The sequence below is a fragment of the Gorilla gorilla genome, chromosome 5 (assembly GCF_029281585.2).
Source record: "Gorilla gorilla gorilla isolate KB3781 chromosome 5, NHGRI_mGorGor1-v2.1_pri, whole genome shotgun sequence".
Classification (NCBI taxonomy): domain Eukaryota; kingdom Metazoa; phylum Chordata; class Mammalia; order Primates; family Hominidae; genus Gorilla; species Gorilla gorilla.
The window spans coordinates 168043399-168061099 of record NC_073229.2 but is presented as its reverse complement, the minus strand read 5'-3'; the positions used below and the strand labels follow the sequence as shown (position 1 = coordinate 168061099).

The 17701-nt window shown below is 40.3% G+C and overlaps 1 protein-coding gene across 2 annotated transcripts in view; it reads right to left on the bottom strand.

Moving 5' to 3' along the window:
• The window catches only part of ZC2HC1B (zinc finger C2HC-type containing 1B), a 73871-nt gene that overhangs the window by 25097 nt on the left and 31073 nt on the right, over positions 1 to 17701 (bottom strand). For both annotated transcript variants that reach the window (XM_055391397.2, XM_004044777.5), the window contains exons 5-6: positions 14259 to 14398; positions 9804 to 9912 (exon numbers count right to left, since the gene is read on the bottom strand). In XM_055391397.2, the coding sequence (XP_055247372.1) occupies positions 9804 to 9912; positions 14259 to 14398 (249 nt within the window). The remainder of the gene's footprint in view (positions 1 to 9803; positions 9913 to 14258; positions 14399 to 17701) is intronic.

The window sequence follows — 17701 nt, the reverse complement described above, 5'->3', positions numbered from 1 at the left end:
CTGGGGCAGGTACTCCCAGTCAGGTCCCACCCACAGGGGCCTCTGGTCACCCTGGCCTGTGTTGTCCCTGGGACAAAGTGCCTGAAGGGTGGGGCAGGCTGCCAACTTGGCCATTTGGCTTCTCAGCTTGTCCAGCCTGTGGGCCTTGGAGAGCCCAAACCGATCAGGGGCAGAAGGGATCTCCAATACAGCACAGCTGCTCTATCAAAAGCATCCAAACTGCTTCTTTAAGTGGGTTCCTGACCCTGACTGGGTAAGACCCCCCAACAGGAGTCTTCAGCCACCTCCTACAGGCAAATTTGGGCCAGCAATAGGTCAGTACCCCAGGATAGAGCTTCTAGAGGAAAAAAGTTGGCTGCCATCTTTGCTATTTCACAGCCTTCACAGGTGATACCTCAAGGTACAGAAAATAAACAAGAAAACTAAGGTTTAGAGTGGACCCCCAGCAAACCTTAGCAGCCCTATGGATGAGTTGCCAGGCTGTTAAAAGAAAAACAAACAAATAGAAAACAACAACAACAAAACCCATCCAAAAATCAGCAATGTAAAAAATCAAAGGTAGATAAGCCCACTAAGATGAGAAAGAAGCAATGCAAAAACACTGAAAACTCAAAAAGCCAGAGTGCCCCTTTTCCTTAAAATGACTGCAACACCTCTCCAGCAAGGGCTGAGAACTGGGCTGAGGCTGAGATGGTTGAAATGACAGAAGTAGGTTTCAGAAGGTGGGTAATAAACTTTGCTGAGATAAAAGAGCATGTTGTAAACCAATGCAAAGAAGCTAAGAATCACGATAAAACAATACAGGAGCCGAGAGCCCAAATAGCCAGTTTAAAGAGAAACATAACTAATTTGTTAGAGCTGAAAAGCACAGTACAGGACTTCACAATGCAATCACAAATATTAATAGCAGAATAGACTATGTGGAAGAAAGAATCTCAGAGCTTGAAGACTATCTTTCTGAAATAAGACGGGCTGACAAAAATAGAGAAAAAAGAATGAAAAAAAAGAACAAAACCTCTGAGAAATATGGGATTATGTAAAGAGACCAAATCTACAACTGATTGGGGTACCTGAAAGAGACAGAGAGAATGGAACCAAGTTGGAAAACACACTTTAGGATATAATCCAGAACTTCCCCAACCTAGCAAGACAGGCCAATATTCAAATTCAGGAAATGCAGAGAACCCCAGTAAAATACTCCCTGAGAAGATCATCCCCAAGACACATAATAATCAGATTCTCCAAGATTGAAATGAAAGAAAAAATGGTTAAGGGCAGCCAGAGAGAAAGGCCAGGTCACCTACAAAGGCAAGCCATCAGACTAACAGTAGACCTCTCAGTGGAAACCCTAGAAGCTAGAAGAGACTGGGGGCCAAAATTCAACATTCTTAAAGAAAAGAATTTCCAACCCAGAATTTCATATCCAGTCAAACTAAGCTTCATAAGCAAAGGAGAAACAACATCCTTTTCAGACAAGCAAATGATGAGGGAATTTGTTACCACCAGACCTGCCTTGCAAGAGCTCCTGAAGGAAGCACTAAGTATGGAAAGGAAAAGCCATTACAAAAACACACTGAAATACACAGACCAGTGACACTATGAAGCAAACACAGAAAGAAGTCTACAAAATAACTAACTAGCATCATGATGACAGGATCTAATTCACACATAACAATACTAACCTTAAATTTAAATGGGCTAAAAGCCCCAATTAAAAGATATAGAGCAGCAAACTGGATAAAGAACCAGGGCCCATCAGTATGCTGTCTTCAAGAGACCCATCTTACTTGCAAAGACATACGTAGGCTCAAAATAAAGGGATGAAGGAAAATTTACCAAGCAAATGGAAAATATTGAAAACAGCAGGGGTTGCAATCCTAGTTTCTGACAAAACAGGCTTTAAACCAACAAACGGCTGGGCGCAGTGGCTCATGCCTGTAATCCTAGCACTTTGGGAGGCCGAGGCAGGTGAATAACCTGAGATTAGGAGTTTGAGACCACCCTGGCCAACATGGTTAAACCCCATCTCCACAAAAAGTACAAAAACCAGCTGGGCATGGTGGTGGGTGCCTGTAATCTCAGCTACTCGGGAAGCTGAGGCAGGAGAATCACTTGAACCAGGAGGTGGAGGTTGCAATGAGCCAAAATCGTGCCACTGCACTCCAGCCTGGGAGACAGAGCAAGACTCCATCTCAAAAATAAACAAACAAACTAAAAAAGATCAAAAAAGACAAAAGAAGGGCATTACATAAAGGTAAAGGGTTCAATTCAACAAGAAGAGCTTACTATCCTAAATATATATGCACCCAATACAGGAGCATGTAGATTCATAAAGCAAGTTCTTAGAGGCTTTCAGAGACTTAGACTTGCAAATAGTAATAGTGGGAGATTTTAACACTACACCAACACTATTAGACAGATCATCAAGACAGAAAATTAACAAAGATATTCGGGACTTGAACTCAGCTCTGGATCAAGTGGACCTGATAGATATCTAAAGAACTCTCCACCCCAAAACAACAGAATATACATTCTTCTCATTGCCACATGGCACTTAACTCTAAAATTGATCACATAATCAGAAGTAAAACACGCCTCAACAAAAGCAAAAGAGCTGAAATCATAACAACCAGTCTGTCAGACCACAGCACAATCAAATTAGAACTCAAGAGTAAGAAATTCACTCAAAAACACACCACATCACATGGAAACTGAACAACTCAAGATTAAGAAATTCATTCAAAACCACACCACTACATGGAAACTGAACACTGCATGGAGCCTGCTCCTGAATGACTTGTGGGCAAATAATGAAATAAAGGCCGAAATCAAGTTCTTTGAAATTAATGAGAACAAAGATACAGTGTATCAGAATCTCTGGGATGCAGCTAAAGCAGTGTTAAGAGGAAAATTTACAGCACTAAATGCCCACATCGAAAAGCTAGAAAGAGCTCAAATTGACAACTTAACTACTAAAAGAGCTAGAGAACCAAGAGCAAATAAACCCAAAGCTAGTAGAAGACAAGAAATAATCAAGATCAGAGCTAAACTGAAGAAGGTAAAAACAAACAAAACAAAACCCTTCAAAAAATCCATGAATCCAATAACTGCTTTTTTAAGATTAATAAGATAGATAGACTGCTAGCTAGACTAGTAAAGAAGAAAAGAGAGAAGATTTATATAAACACAATCAAAAATGATAAGGGGGATATCACCACTGACCCCACAGAGATACAAACAACCATCAGAGAATACTATAAACAACCCTATGCACATACACTAGAAATTCTAGAAGAAATGGATAAATTCCTGGACACATACATCCTCCCAAGACTGAACAGGGAAGAAACAGAATGCCTGAATAGACCAATAACAAGTTCTGAAATTGAGGCAGAAATAAATAGCCTACCAGCTGGGGAAAAAAAAAAGCCCAGGACCAGATAGATTCACAGATGAATTCTACTAAAGGTACAAAGAAGAGCTGGTACTATTTCTACTGAAACTATTCCAAAAAATTGAAAAGGAGGGGGAATCTTCCCTAACTTATTTTTTTTTCTTTTTTGAGATGGAGTCTAGCTCTGTCACCCAGGCTGGAGTGCAGTGGGTCAATCTCAGCTCTCTGCAACCTCTGCCTCCCAGGTTCATGTGACTCTCATGCCTCAGCCTCCTGAGTAGGTGGGATTACAGGAGCCCACCACCAAAACCTGTCAGAGATACACAACCAACAACAAAAACTTCAGGCCAATATCCTTGATGAACATCAATGCAAAAATCCTCAACAAAATACTGGCAAACCAGATCCAGCAGCACATCAAAAAGCTTATCCACTACAATTCAGTAGGCTTCATCCCTGAGATGCAAGGTTGGTTCAATGTACACAAATCAATAAATGTGATACATTACATAAACAGATCTAAAGATATGAATTTCTCAATGGATACAGAAAGGACCTTCAATAAAATTCAACATCCCTTTATGTTAAAAACGCTCAATAAACTAGGTATTAAAGGAACACACTTCAAAATAATAAGTGTCACATATGACAAACCCACAGCCAATATCATACTGATTTGGCAAAAGCTGGAAGATTTCCCCTTGAAAACTGGCACAAGACAAAGAGGCCCTCTCTCACCACTCCTATTGAACATAGTACTGGAAGTTCTGTCCAGGGCAATCAGGCAAAAGAAAGAAAGAAAGAAGATTCCAACAGGAAAAGAGGAAGTCAAACCATCTTTGTTTGCAGATGACAGGATCCTATATCTAGAAAACCCCATTGTCTCAGGCCAAAAGCTTCTTAAGTTGGTAAGCAACTTCAGCAAAGTCTCAAAATACAAAATCAATATGCAAAAATTGCTAGCATTCCTATACACAAACAACAGGCAAGCTGAGAGCGAAATCATGAGTGAACCTCCATTCACAATTGTCACAGAAAGAATAAAATGCCCAGGAATACAGCTAACAAGGAAAGTGAAGAATCTCTTCAAAGAGAACTATAAACCACTGCTCAAAGAAATCAGAGATGACACAAACAAATGGAAAAATATACCATGCTCGTGAATAGGAAGAATCAATATCATGAAAATTGACATACTGCTCAAAGCAATTTACAGATTCAATGCAATTTCCATTAAACTACCATTGACATTCTTCACAGAATTAGAAAAAAACTATTTTAAAATTCATATGAAATCAAAACAGAGCCCAAATAGTCAAGACAATCCTAAGCAAAAAGAACAAAGCTGGAGCCATCACGCTACCCAACTTCAAACTACACTACAAGGCTACAGTAACAAAAACAGCATTACACTAGTACAAAAAGACTCAAAGACCAATGGAACAGAATAGAGAACCCAGAAATAAGATTGCAAACCTAAAACCATCTGATCTTCAACAAACCTGACAAAAACAAGCAATGGGGAAAGAATTCTTTATTTAATAAATGGTGCTGGGATAACTGGCCAGCCATATGCAGAGAATTGAAACTGGATCCCTTCCTCATACCATCTGCAAAAATCAACTCAAGATGGATTAAGGACTTAAATGTAAAGCCCAAAAACTATAAAAACCATAGAAGAAAATCTAGGCAATACCATTCAGAACATAGTCATGGGCAAAGATTTCATGATGAAGACACCAAAAGCAATTGCAACGAATGCAAAAATTGACAAACGGGATCTAGTTAAACTAAAGAGCTTCTGTACAGCAAAAGAAACCACCAATAGAGTGAACACACAACTTACAGAATGGGAGAAAATGTTTGCAATCTATCCATCTGACAAAGGTCTAATATGTAGCATCTACAAGGAACTTATACAAATTTAAAAGATAAAAACAACTTCATTAAAATGTAGGCAAAGGACATGAACAGACACTTCTCAAAAGAAGACATACATGCAGCCAACAAACATATGAAAAGAGCTCAACATCACTGAACATTAGAGAAATGCAAATCAAAACCACAATGAGATACCATCTTACACCAATCAGAATAGCTATTATTAAAAAGTTAAAAAAATAACAGATGCTGGCAAGGTTGTGGAGAAAAAGGAATATTGTACACTGTTGGTGGAACTATAAATTAGTTTAACCATTGTGGAAGACAGCGTGGTGATTCCTCAAAGATCTAGAGGCAGAAATACCATTTGACCCAGCAATCCCATTACTGGGTATACACCCAAAGGAATATAAATTATTCTATTATAAAGATACATGCACATGTATTTTCATTGCAGCACTATTCACAATAGCAAAGACATGGAATCAACCTAAATGTCCATCAGTGATAGACTGGATAAAGAAAATGTGGCACATATACACCATGGAATACCATACAGCCATAAAAAGGAATGAGATGGTGTCCTTTGCAGGGACGTGGATGGAGCTGGAGGCCATTATCTGCCACAAACTAATGCAGGAACAGAAAACCAAATCCCACATGTTCTCACTTATAAGTGGGAGCTGGATGATGAGAAAACATGGACACATAGTGGAGAACAACACACAATGGGGCCTGCTGGAGAATGGGGGGAAGGAGGGAGAGCATGAGGAAGAATAGCTCATGGATGCTCAGCTTAATACCTAGGATGATCTGGCAGCAAATCACCGTAGCACATGCTTACCTATGTAACAAACCTGCACATCCTGCACATGTACCCCTGAACTTAAAATGAAAAGAAAACCATTAGCTTGATAGACTAATAAGAAAAAAAAAGAGGGGCTGGGCACAGTGGCTAATGCCTGTAATCCCAGCACTTTGCAAGGCCAAGGCGGGCAGATCACTTGAGGCCATAATTTAGAGACCAGCCTAGCTAACATGGCAAAACTCTATCTCTATTAAAAATACAAAAATTAGCCAGGTGTGGTGGTGTGTGCCTGTGGTTCTAGCTACTGGAGAGGCTGAGACAGGAGAATCGCCTGAACCCAGGAGGTGGAGGTTGCAGTGAGCTAAGATTTTGCCACTGCAATCCAGCTTTGGCAACAGAGTGAGGCTCTCTCTCAAAACAAAACAAAAAAAAAATTAAAATTAAAATTAAAAAAGAGAAAACACTCAAATTACTCAAATCAGAAAAGAAAATGGAGATATGATTACCAATGCTATAGAAATAAAAAAGGATTTCATGAGAGTATTATGAAAAAATATATACCAAAAAATTGGAGAACCTAGATGAAATGGATGAATTCCTAAAAAACACAACACCTACCTAGAGTAAATCATGAACGAATAGAATATTTGAATAGACTGATAACTAGTAAGGAGATAGAATTAATAATAAAAGATCTCATGACATTAAAATGCTCCGGACCTGAGAGCTTCACTGGCGAGTTCCACCAAACATTTAAAGAAAAACTAACACCAACCCTTCTCAGACTTTTCCCAAATGTGTTGAAGAAGTAGGAACATTCCTAATTCATTCCATAAGGTGAAGGGTACCCTGACTTCAAAGATGCTATAAGAAAACTACATCCCTTATGAACATTAATGCAAAAATCCTCAATGAAATACTAACAAATCAAGTTCAGTAGCATGTTAAAAGGATTATACACCATGACCATGTGAGATTTGTTCCTGGGATACAGGGATGGTTCAACACATGAAAATCGATCAATGTACACTACATTTACAGAATAAAGGACAAAAATTACATCATCATCTCAATTGATGCAAAATAAAGCATTTGAGAAAATTCAACACCCTTTCATGATAAAAACACTCAACAAACTAAGAATAGAAGGAAACTACCTCAACATAATAAAAACCATACATGTAAAACCCACAGAGATCACCATACTCAAGGCTGAAAGACTGAAAACTTTCCCTCTGAGATCAAGAACAATGCAAGTGTGCTAATTTTCACCACTTCTATTTAATGAAGTACTAGAAGTTCCAACCAGAGCAATTAGGCAAGAAAAAAATTAAAAGGCATCCAAATTGGAAAGGAGGAAGTAAAATTATCTCTGTTCACAGACGCTATGATCTTATAAGCAGAAAATCCTAAAGATATCACCAAAAAACTTATTAGAAGCAATAAATTAATTCAGCAAAGTAGAACAGAAAGTCAACACATGAAAATTAGTTGTATTTCTATATACTGACAATGAACAATCAAAAAAATTATGAAGACAACTACATTTACAATAACATCAAAAAGAACACTTAGGAATGAACTTAAGCAATGAGGTGAAAGATTTGTACAATGAAAACTACAAAACATTGCTGAAAGAAATTAAAGAGGACATAAATAAACAGAAATATATTCCATGTTCATGGATTTGAAAACTTACTATTGTTAAGATGTCCATACTAACCAAAGCAATCTGCAGATTCAGTGCAATCACGGTTAAAATCTCAATGATGTTTCTTGCAGAAATAAAAAAGCCCAACCTAAAATTCACATGGAATCTCAAGGGATCCCAAATAGCCAAAACAATCTTGGCTGTACCTTGGAGGACTCACAGTTCCTGATGTCAAAACTTACTAAAAGCTATAGTAATCAAGGAAATATAATACTGGCATAAAGACAGACATATAAACCAATGAAATAGAATAGAGTCCAGAAATAAACCCTTGTATACATGGTCAAATGATTTTTGACAAGGGTGCAAGACCATTGGTTGAATGGGGAAACTGGACATCTACATTCAAAAGAATGAAGCTGGACTCTTACCTAACACCATATATTAAAAATTAACTCAAAATGGATCAAAGAACTAAAACGTAAGCTCTAAAGCTAGCCTTAGCTTAGACAAAAACATAGGAGTAAACCTCTCTGACCCTGGATTAGGCAAGGATTAATCCAATTTCTTGGATTCCTTGGTCACCAGAGGCAACCAAAGAAAAATAGACAAATTGGACTTCACGAAAATTTTAAAAATTTATGAATCAAGAGAATATCAGCATAGTGAGAACTCATCTCTACGAAAAATTTAAAAATTATCTGGGCATGGTGGCACATGCGTGTAGTCCTGGGTACTCGGGAGGCTGAGGTGGGAGGATCACTCGAGCCTGGCAGGTTGAAGCTGCAGTGAGCTATGATTGTGCCACTGCACTCCAGCCTGGGCAACAGAGACCCTGTCTCAAACAAACAAAAAACACACACAAAAAAGAATATCAACAGAGTAAAAAGGCAACCCATGGAATAGGAAAGAAAAGAATATTTATAAACCATATGGCTGATAAGGGATTAATATCCAGAATACATAGAGAATTCCTAAAAGTCAACAACAAAAACAACCAATCACACTGGTGATTAAGTTAGCAAAAACCAAAACAACAAAAACAATTCAAAAATGGGCAAAGGACTTGAGCAGACATTTTTTCAAAGAATATATACAAATGACCAATAAGCACTTGAAAAGAGGCTTAACCTCATAAGTCATTAGAGATATGCAAATTAAAACTAAAATGAGATACCACCTCATCCCCATTAGGATGGCTCCTATGGTTCTGCCTTGTTGCTACTTTGAAGAAATTACAGTCAGCCTCTGTTCCCATGGGTTCCACATCTGCAGATTTAACAACTACAGATGGAGAACATTTAAAAATAAATAAATAAATAAAACCCAACTGTACCAATAATAAAAAATAATACAACAATTTTAACATAGCATAACAACTACTTACATAGCATTTACATTGCCTTAGGTATTATAAGTAATCTGGAGATGATTTAGTGTATACAGGAGGATGTGCCTAGGTTATATACAAATTCTACGCCATTTTATATCAGGGACTTCAACATCTCAGGTTTTGGTACCCACTAGGGCCCTGGGACCAATCACCTGTGGATACTGAGGGATGACTGTACAGAAATTCTTGACTTATGTTAGTTTGACATAAGATTTTTCAACTTTACATGGGTTAATTGGGATGTTAAATGCATTTTTGACTTATAATATTTCTATTTACAATGGGCTTATCAGGACATAGCCCCATCATAAATTGAGGAGGATCTGTATTTATTTCTAGAAAAGAAACTTTCCCCTTATTTTCAACACAAACATATGACACGTGGTCTTCTCCTATTTTCAATCTCTTCAATTTTACTAGACTGGAGAACAATGGTTTAGACTCCCATTGCAGTAATCGAATTTGACTTGTACATTGTGAAAGTTGTGTAATCCTGATAAATTAAGAAATATTCCCTTTTGGCAAATAAGCTTTAACCTCTAACCCAAATATCTTTGCATCCAAAAGCAACAGTGAATGTCTTAGAGCTTTTGCAGACTACCAGTGAATCCCAAACCCAACAGTGATCTCCTCTGACCTCCATCATTTGAGAGCTGAAATGCATGCTTTGACTCACCTGACTTGGTTGGGACTTCATTCGTGGCCACCAGGGCCCTGTTCTGCAGCAAAGCTCCCACAGCACTGGTAACAGTTGGTTCTTTTTTTGGACCCATCTGAGCCCTACCCTACAGAGAGAGAAAGAAAGAGACAAAGAGAACACCTTCTGTATGTAACCTCAGGTGCCACATAGGAGGTACAGCTGTTCCCACTTAACCAGCAGCAGAATGGCCTCATCTGCAGGGACTCCCTGAATCCAGGGGAAGGGGACAGACACACACCCTGCACTTCAGTTAGCCTGGTTCTTGTCCTCCCAGCTGGTGCTCAAAGCCATATCTGGGTTTTGAAGCTTCCCTTCCATAATTAAGCCCTTGGGGTTGTTTATCCTATAAAATTAGTTGTATGGAGACATAAGAAATCACTTAATGTCAACAAAGGATATACTTAAAGAACATTTTATTTTTTTTCATTACACTTGAAGACTATTTTGTTTTTTTTAACATGAACAGAGAAGAAAAACAGATTGGCAGGCAGCAAATGTTTGAAGTATGAAATTCCAACATCCCTACACCATCCCCCTCCCTGCAGAGCAGCAGCAGCAGAATAGTTACATTAAAACGAAATAAGGACCAAAAGGTTTCTCACATGCTCCTTTTATCTTGACACTGATCCCACCTCCAGTTCCACAGAAACTGCAGGATAAAGATAACCTGTTACACCAAGTGAGAATTCTCACTTGGGCAAGAATGGCTGAGAGACTATAGCAGGCAGCTCATCCCCATTCACACAAATAAAGCTATTTTTAGAGGCCTATATTGGTCTCTTTTGGTTAAGAGTATGACATATTTTAAAAGTTGATTATGTTTAAAATAGAAACATATTTCGGCTGTGTTAACAGCCCTTCAAAACTGAAACAACCCCTCCTTTCTTGTTCCATTTTTGAATAAGCTTCACTATTAGACAAGGCCCCAAAGTGGTGAAGCTGGCACAAAGGAAACAAATACGGCTGTTCAGATATACTCTACAGTGAGTGAAGGAATTCACAAAGCAAGCAATTTTTCTTCTGTGTTCCCAATCACCACTCAGCTCTGGAAAACAAGGAGAGGAATGGGGCCAAGTCACTGGTTACACTGACAGCCAGCTGGCCTTCTTCAGGAATAAAAACACTTCCGTTTGCTGCTTTCCTGTGCTCTCTTTGGCCCCACTAAAGCAGACTAACTCTGGAGACCAGTAAGAAGAACCATCTGCAGAAATGTAACTCACCCTTTACTGCTTTACAGAATGTAGGTAGACTTATACATACAAACTTTTCCATAATTAGGCTGTGTTCAAGCCCAAAGTAGTCATATTCCTCCAAAAGTGTCGTGCCAATCGTATCAACTGGAAAAGGCTACTGGAGAAGGGGAGGGTGGGGTAATGTAGAGAGAGGAAAGGAGGAGCCCGTATGTGCAAGACACTGAACTGGGCCCTTCACTTATCTATAAGTCCCCCCAACAACTCAGCAAGGCACACATGATTAACCCCATTTTACAGATTAAAGTGAATCCCAAAGAATTTAAGTAACTCGGCCAAGTTTACCTAAATTATAGAATTAAAATTCAAACCCTGGCCAGGCACGAGGTCTCATGCCTGTAATCCCAGCACTTTGGGAGACCAAGGCAGGCAGATCACCTGAGGTCAGGAGTTCGAGACCAGCCTGGCCAACATGGTGAAACCTCGTCTCTACTAAAAATACAAAAGGTAGCCAGGCATGGTGGTGGGAGCCTGTAATCCAAGCTACTTGGAAGGCTGGGGCACAAGAATCGCTTGAACCCGGGAGGCGGAGGTTGCAGTGAGCCGAGATCACATCACTGCACTCCAGCCTGGGCAACAGAGTGAGACTCTGTCTCAAAAAAAAAAAAAAAAAGAGAAAAGAAAGAAAGAAATTCAAACCCTGACTACTGAATGTAGAATCCTGGCTTTTTCTACATTGCGCTTCTTTTCATGCTATCTCAGATGTCAAGACTGAATCTAGGCCGCGTGTGGTGGCTCATGCCTGTCATCCCAGCACTTTGGGAGGCTGAGGCAAGCGGATCACTTGAGGTCAGGGGTTTGTGACCAGCCTGGCCAACATGGTGAAACTCCATCTCTTCTGAACATACAAAAATTAGTCAGGCATGGTGGTGGGTGCCTGTAATCCCAGCTACTTGGGAGGCTGAGGCAGGAGAATCGCTTGAACCCAGGAGGCGGAGGTTGCAGTGAGCCGAGATTGTGCCACTGCACTCAAGCCTGGGAAACAGAGTGAGACTCCATCTCAAAAACAAAAACAAAACAATCTATAAAACTGTATTTATTGTAACCATTGCCTCTCACCACACATATGTCCTCCCTCCTGTGTTCTATTATCTACAGAGATTGTCTTCCTGTCTGTCCAGGCTCTGGAGCCGAAAACCTTATTGTCAACCCTGATTCCCTCTTTTATCCTATGTCTAATCATTTTCTCAGTCTCATCAATTATTTCTTAGATTCTCCCTCCCACACAACCCTATTAATCCTCCTATTCCAGGCCCTCATTCAAGGACCTGTTAATCAAGGACCTGTTAATCAAGGACCTGCCAATCAAGGACAGTCCTTGATTTTAGGGCATTTATTCAATCAATTCCTCTTTTCTTCCTCTCTCAACTGGCTTGAGTTAAAGCCCTTCTAGTTCTGGCTGCCTGTCTGCCTGTCTTGCCTGTCCCTGTACCTCTTTTTTCTTTTCTTTTTCTTTTTTTTTTTTTTTGAGACAGAGTTTTGCTCTTGTTGCCCAGGCTGGAGTGCAATGGCGTGATCTTGGCTCACCACAACCTCTGCCTCCCAGGTTCAAGCAATTCTCCTGCCTCAGCCTCACAAATAGCTGGGATTACAGGCATGTGACACCACACACGGCTAATTTTGTATTTTTAGTAGAGACGGGGTTTCTCCATGTTGGTCAGGCTGGTCTCAACCTCCCTACCTCAGGTGATCTGCCCACCTCAGCCTCCCAAATTGCTGGGATTACAGGTGTGAGCCACCACACCCAGCACCCTGTACCTCTTTCGTAGGTACTCTATGCTTTCGCTCCCCAGATGGGTGCCTCAGGCCACAAGCTGGATGTTTTGTGCATAAAGCCCTTCCCAACCCCAACTCTAGGCTGGTGAACCCATTTTGATATTTAAGGGCAAAAAGTTTGCTTGCCTTTGAAGACTTCCAGGAATTGCAGTGACTTCTTCTTCCATAGCTCTCCTATATATGCCAACTGTACCAGCTCCAAGTCCCCCTCCATCTTTCAATGACAAATTCTTGATCAAACCAGTACCTAGCACAGTTTCTGGTACATAGTTGATAGTCAATAACTTTCTAATGCTTAAGGGGATAGAGCTCAGGATCCACAGTCTGTGGGATCCGCTTTTGTTGGAAACGGTCCCACCCCATTACATACTGGATTTAACCAGAAGCTTTCTAAACAGGCTGTAGGGGCCAGGCACGATGCTCACACTTGTAGTTCTAGCACTTTGGGAGGCTGAAGAGGGCAGATTGCTTGGGCCCAGGAGTTTGAGACCAGCCTGAGCAACACAGTGAGACCCCATCTCTACTAAAAATACGAAAAATTAGCTGGGCATGGTGCTATGCACCTGTAGTTCCAGCTACTCAGGAGGCCGAGGTGGGAGTATCACCTGCACCTGGGAGGTCAAAGCTGCAATGAGCCATGATTACACCATTGCACTCCAGCCTGAGCAACAGAGTGAGCCCCTGTCTCAAAAATAAATAAACAGCCTGTATACACTTAAAGTATTCAGGCCAACTTTTCATGGCATCTAAGCCATGTCTATGAAACTAACAGTTTTTATGCTATATTGTAAGTATGTACCTGAGACCTTCGACTGTATGGTGCTGTTTGCTGGCTCCAGTTCTGTGGTTTGTAAATCTACTGTCTTCCACTTCAGGTTGTTATTTTACTGATTTGCACCTAATGTTAACAGCTGCTTCCATTCATCCACATATCCCTTTAACTTGCTGATTCTGTGACTTTAAATAAAAGGTGAAGATCCCTCCTCTATAGAGCAAAACACGTGACCTGTGGGGCAGTTGCCTTGGGACAGCCTTTCTTACTCAGGCAGTTTCACTTCAGATTCGCAATTCTTTTCTGGGTGATTAAGGTTGATACTGTTGGATAAAGAGTTTTGCCATAATGCTATAGAAACACTATGTATTCAAGTCTTCACCCAAAGAAGCTTCAAATACTTTAGAAATATTTTTTTCTACAACACCCAAAGGTGCCGTTAGCTGGAAAGCATTCTCCTGCAAAAGAAGTCAGCTCCCACAGGGGTGAGCAATCGTGATCAGTTCTCTTCACGCTTACACTTCTTAGGATGGGTAACTGAGGTTCTCTAGGGAATTCTACCGGCTCACCCCACCCCCCCCCCCCCAAGGCATTCAAGGGCACAAGAGCCAACACCTGAGGAGAGATAGTTACCTGAGCTCTGGATGCCAATTTGGCTGCTGTCTGAGCTGGATTAAAGACTCGGCGAGAAGACTGATCCTTGCAGAAATTAATATGTCGCTCAGCTGCGCTTTCATTAAACCTTCTCATACAATATGGGCATTGAATATAATCTGAATGTAAAGATAACAACGAATGGCAATTAGCACTTCAAAAACAACTATAGAATACTATAGAATTATAGAATGAACTACATGAAGTGAAATAAGGATATGATGGCTCATGCCAGTAATCCCAGCACTCTGTGAGGCTGAGGTGAGTGGACTGCTTGAGTCCAGGAGTTTGAGACCAGCCTGGGCAACACGGCAAAACCCCGTCCCTACAAAACATTAGCCAGGTGTGGTGGTGTGTGCCTGTGGTTCCAGCCACTCAAGAGGATAGCTTGAGCCCAGAAGGTCAAGGCTGCAGTCAGCTGTGATCATGCCACAGCACTCCAGCCTGGGCAACAGAACAAGACCCTATTTCAAATAAGTAAATAAATAAATATGTAAGTAATGATATGAACTCTGCTCCAACATGAAAGAACAAGGTCCCAAACTCTGGTTTGAGACTATTCCAAAGGGGGAGACATGCAGGGCTCAACTAAAGGACATGGCAGGGAAAAATGTCACAACCTGTGCATTCATTTCAATTGTCTGCCCTTGAAATGTTTAAGTGATGTACTTTTCCAGAAAAACAAAGAAAATTAATCTTAAGAACTTCTCAATGAAATGAATTATTTAGTAAATCCTGTGTAAAGAAAGTAGTTCTAGAATCACAGAATGTTAGTATTGATGGCACAGTAGGGCATAGAATATTCAAAAGCATAGGTTGTAGCGCTGGGTGGGTCTTAGAGAAGTTACGGAGTTACAGAGGGAGATGGGATGTTTCAAAATGTGGGTTTGGGAGATATGAATGGAAGTCAATGGGACTGTGTCACTGGCAGAAAGACATACTGCTTTTGCAGTGGCTAGATTTTTTTTTTCACTTAACTACTAAGTGAGCAGGCATTATATCCAGGAAGGAGATAGTAATAGGATAAAAGGTGAGGACTCAAAAAATAGAAAAGGGAAAGAAGGAGGGATGATAGGAAAGTTCACCGAAAACAGCTTCAGCTTCCAGAGATGCAATAGCCCAGGCAGCTCCTGTCGGCCTCAGGTTCTCTGTGGTTCTGTATAATATCTTTTTGTCTAAATTCTTCTTTCATTTGCAATTACCAGACATAATTGGTTACTGAGAGAAATGAGAAGTGGGAAACAGGCAAGATCTTCTTAGAATGTGGAGCTGCTCATAGCAAAACTAGGTTGGCAACTACCCCTCTAAATCAAGCAGGTATTGGTGTTTGCTTTGTTTCGTTTCAGGCACCTTAAAGGGATAGCACACTAGATATCAGCAACATAAAATAATCCCACCGCCCCGACCCCAGGAAGGGTGTGAAACTGCATCAACCTCAAACTCAGTGTAGAGCTTGTGTTAGTGTATAGTCAAAATTCCTACATGCGTGGATGGATATTTCATGTAGTGATGTTAAGAATTTTTTGTAAGCCACCTTTTTAAGCAGTTTGGGGAGTTTCCTATTTGAACAAATCATTTCCTAAAATGTATATTCATAAGATGTAACAATTGTTAAGCACTTAGGAATTATCTGGTAGCCTTATCCTTTATTTCTTACTCCATCCAGAAGGCAGTACCTCATCATTAATTTAACACTGACTGAGCATCTACTTGGTGCCAGGTGCTGTCTTACACCTGGGGATGCAATGTCTCTGACATCAAGGAGTAAGCATTCTAGCACAGAAACAAATAAATAAAAATTTCACATGGAGATAAATGCCTTGAAAAAAAAATAGAACAGGACAGCATTGGGAAATGATAAAAAGCCCAGTGCTAGAGCTCACCTGACTGGTTTTGAGCCTGAGTTCTTTACTTGCTATGTGTGTGAACTCGGGCAAGTTACCCAACCTCCTTAAGCTTCCATTTTCCCAGCACCTACGTATCACCTGTTTCATCGGGTTGTTGTGAAAGTTAACTATGATAATCCACATAAAGGCTTGGCACAGTGGGCGGGGTGGAACATACTAAATGTTTTGTAAATGCTAGCTATTGCTATAAGGAAACAGGTTCAGCAAGGTTGTGTTTCCAACTACCAAATAGAAGTGAAACTGCCTAGGAAAAAAGTACAATAGAAAGTGCCATTATCATTCAGAATTCATTTACAGTGGTTTAGAAGAACCATCTAGAACATGGCTCTTAGCTTGGTGGTTATTTCTTCAATTTTGCCAGCTGGAAAGTGAAGTCTTACATAAGAAATGCTGCAACCATAAACCCTACTCACATTAGGCAAAGACAATGATCATGGCAATACTGAGTTGCTTCCTTAATCCCACTTGCTCATTCACTCACTGCCACCCTTCTGTGTTTGGTACTACATATCACCATGGAGACAGCAAAGTTGAAGTCTATTTCCCTGCCAATGAAAATCTCAGAGATGATTAGGCAAACAGACAATTACTGCTTGGTGGGATAAACTGTAGAAAAAGAGGCACTAGGGCCTCTGGGACCCTACAGAAGGAACATAAGGCCCCACCAGAGGGGCAGAGAGCAGGCAGGAGAGAGTCCTGTGGCTGAGCATTCAAGGTTGCTGATTCTATTTATGTTGAACTTCACATATTTTGAGAATTGTTGTATTTTCTGCAACAATAATCTGAACCCAGCATAACTGAGCTACGTGTTCTACCCTCAGCTCAATTGGAGTCACCTCTCTTCCTCTATCAATAATGTTTTCATAAAATCACCATGTCCTATTTATTTCAATAGGTAATGATTTTAAAAGTCAGAGTCCAAATGAATTCTTTTGAGGAATATGGTGGCCAGATCTCAGAGAAAAGTGGAAAACCAAGCATTATTTTAAAATGCCAACATTGTGCTGTGTATCCATGTCTATGTAGCTATGCAAAATGGTAACTGAATGTCCCAGGCCTCACAGAAAAATAACAATTATAAATATTCTATATCACTGTCCCCATAAACTGTCACAGTATCCTAGAAATTTAAATCATTGACAGACTTAGCTAAGTCACTAAAAAGTAGAATATAGGCATGTCTCAAAAACTGAATCATGAAAATAGGGAATCATGCTGAGGAAAAAAGGGAAATTACTGGCACATTCATGCATGTTAGGCCATGTTATATATAACTCTAGTTATATGTATATGAATTCTTTAGTACTGGCCGGGTGCAGTGGCTCATGCCTGTAATCCCAGCACTTTGGGAGGCCAAGGCAGGTGCATCACCTGAGGTCAGGAGTTCAAGATCAGCCTGACCAATATGATGAAACCCCATCTCTACTAAAAATACAGAAATCAGCTGGGCGTGGTGGCGGGCGCCTGTAATCCCAGCTACTCAGGAGGCTGAAACAGGAGAATTGCTTGAACCTG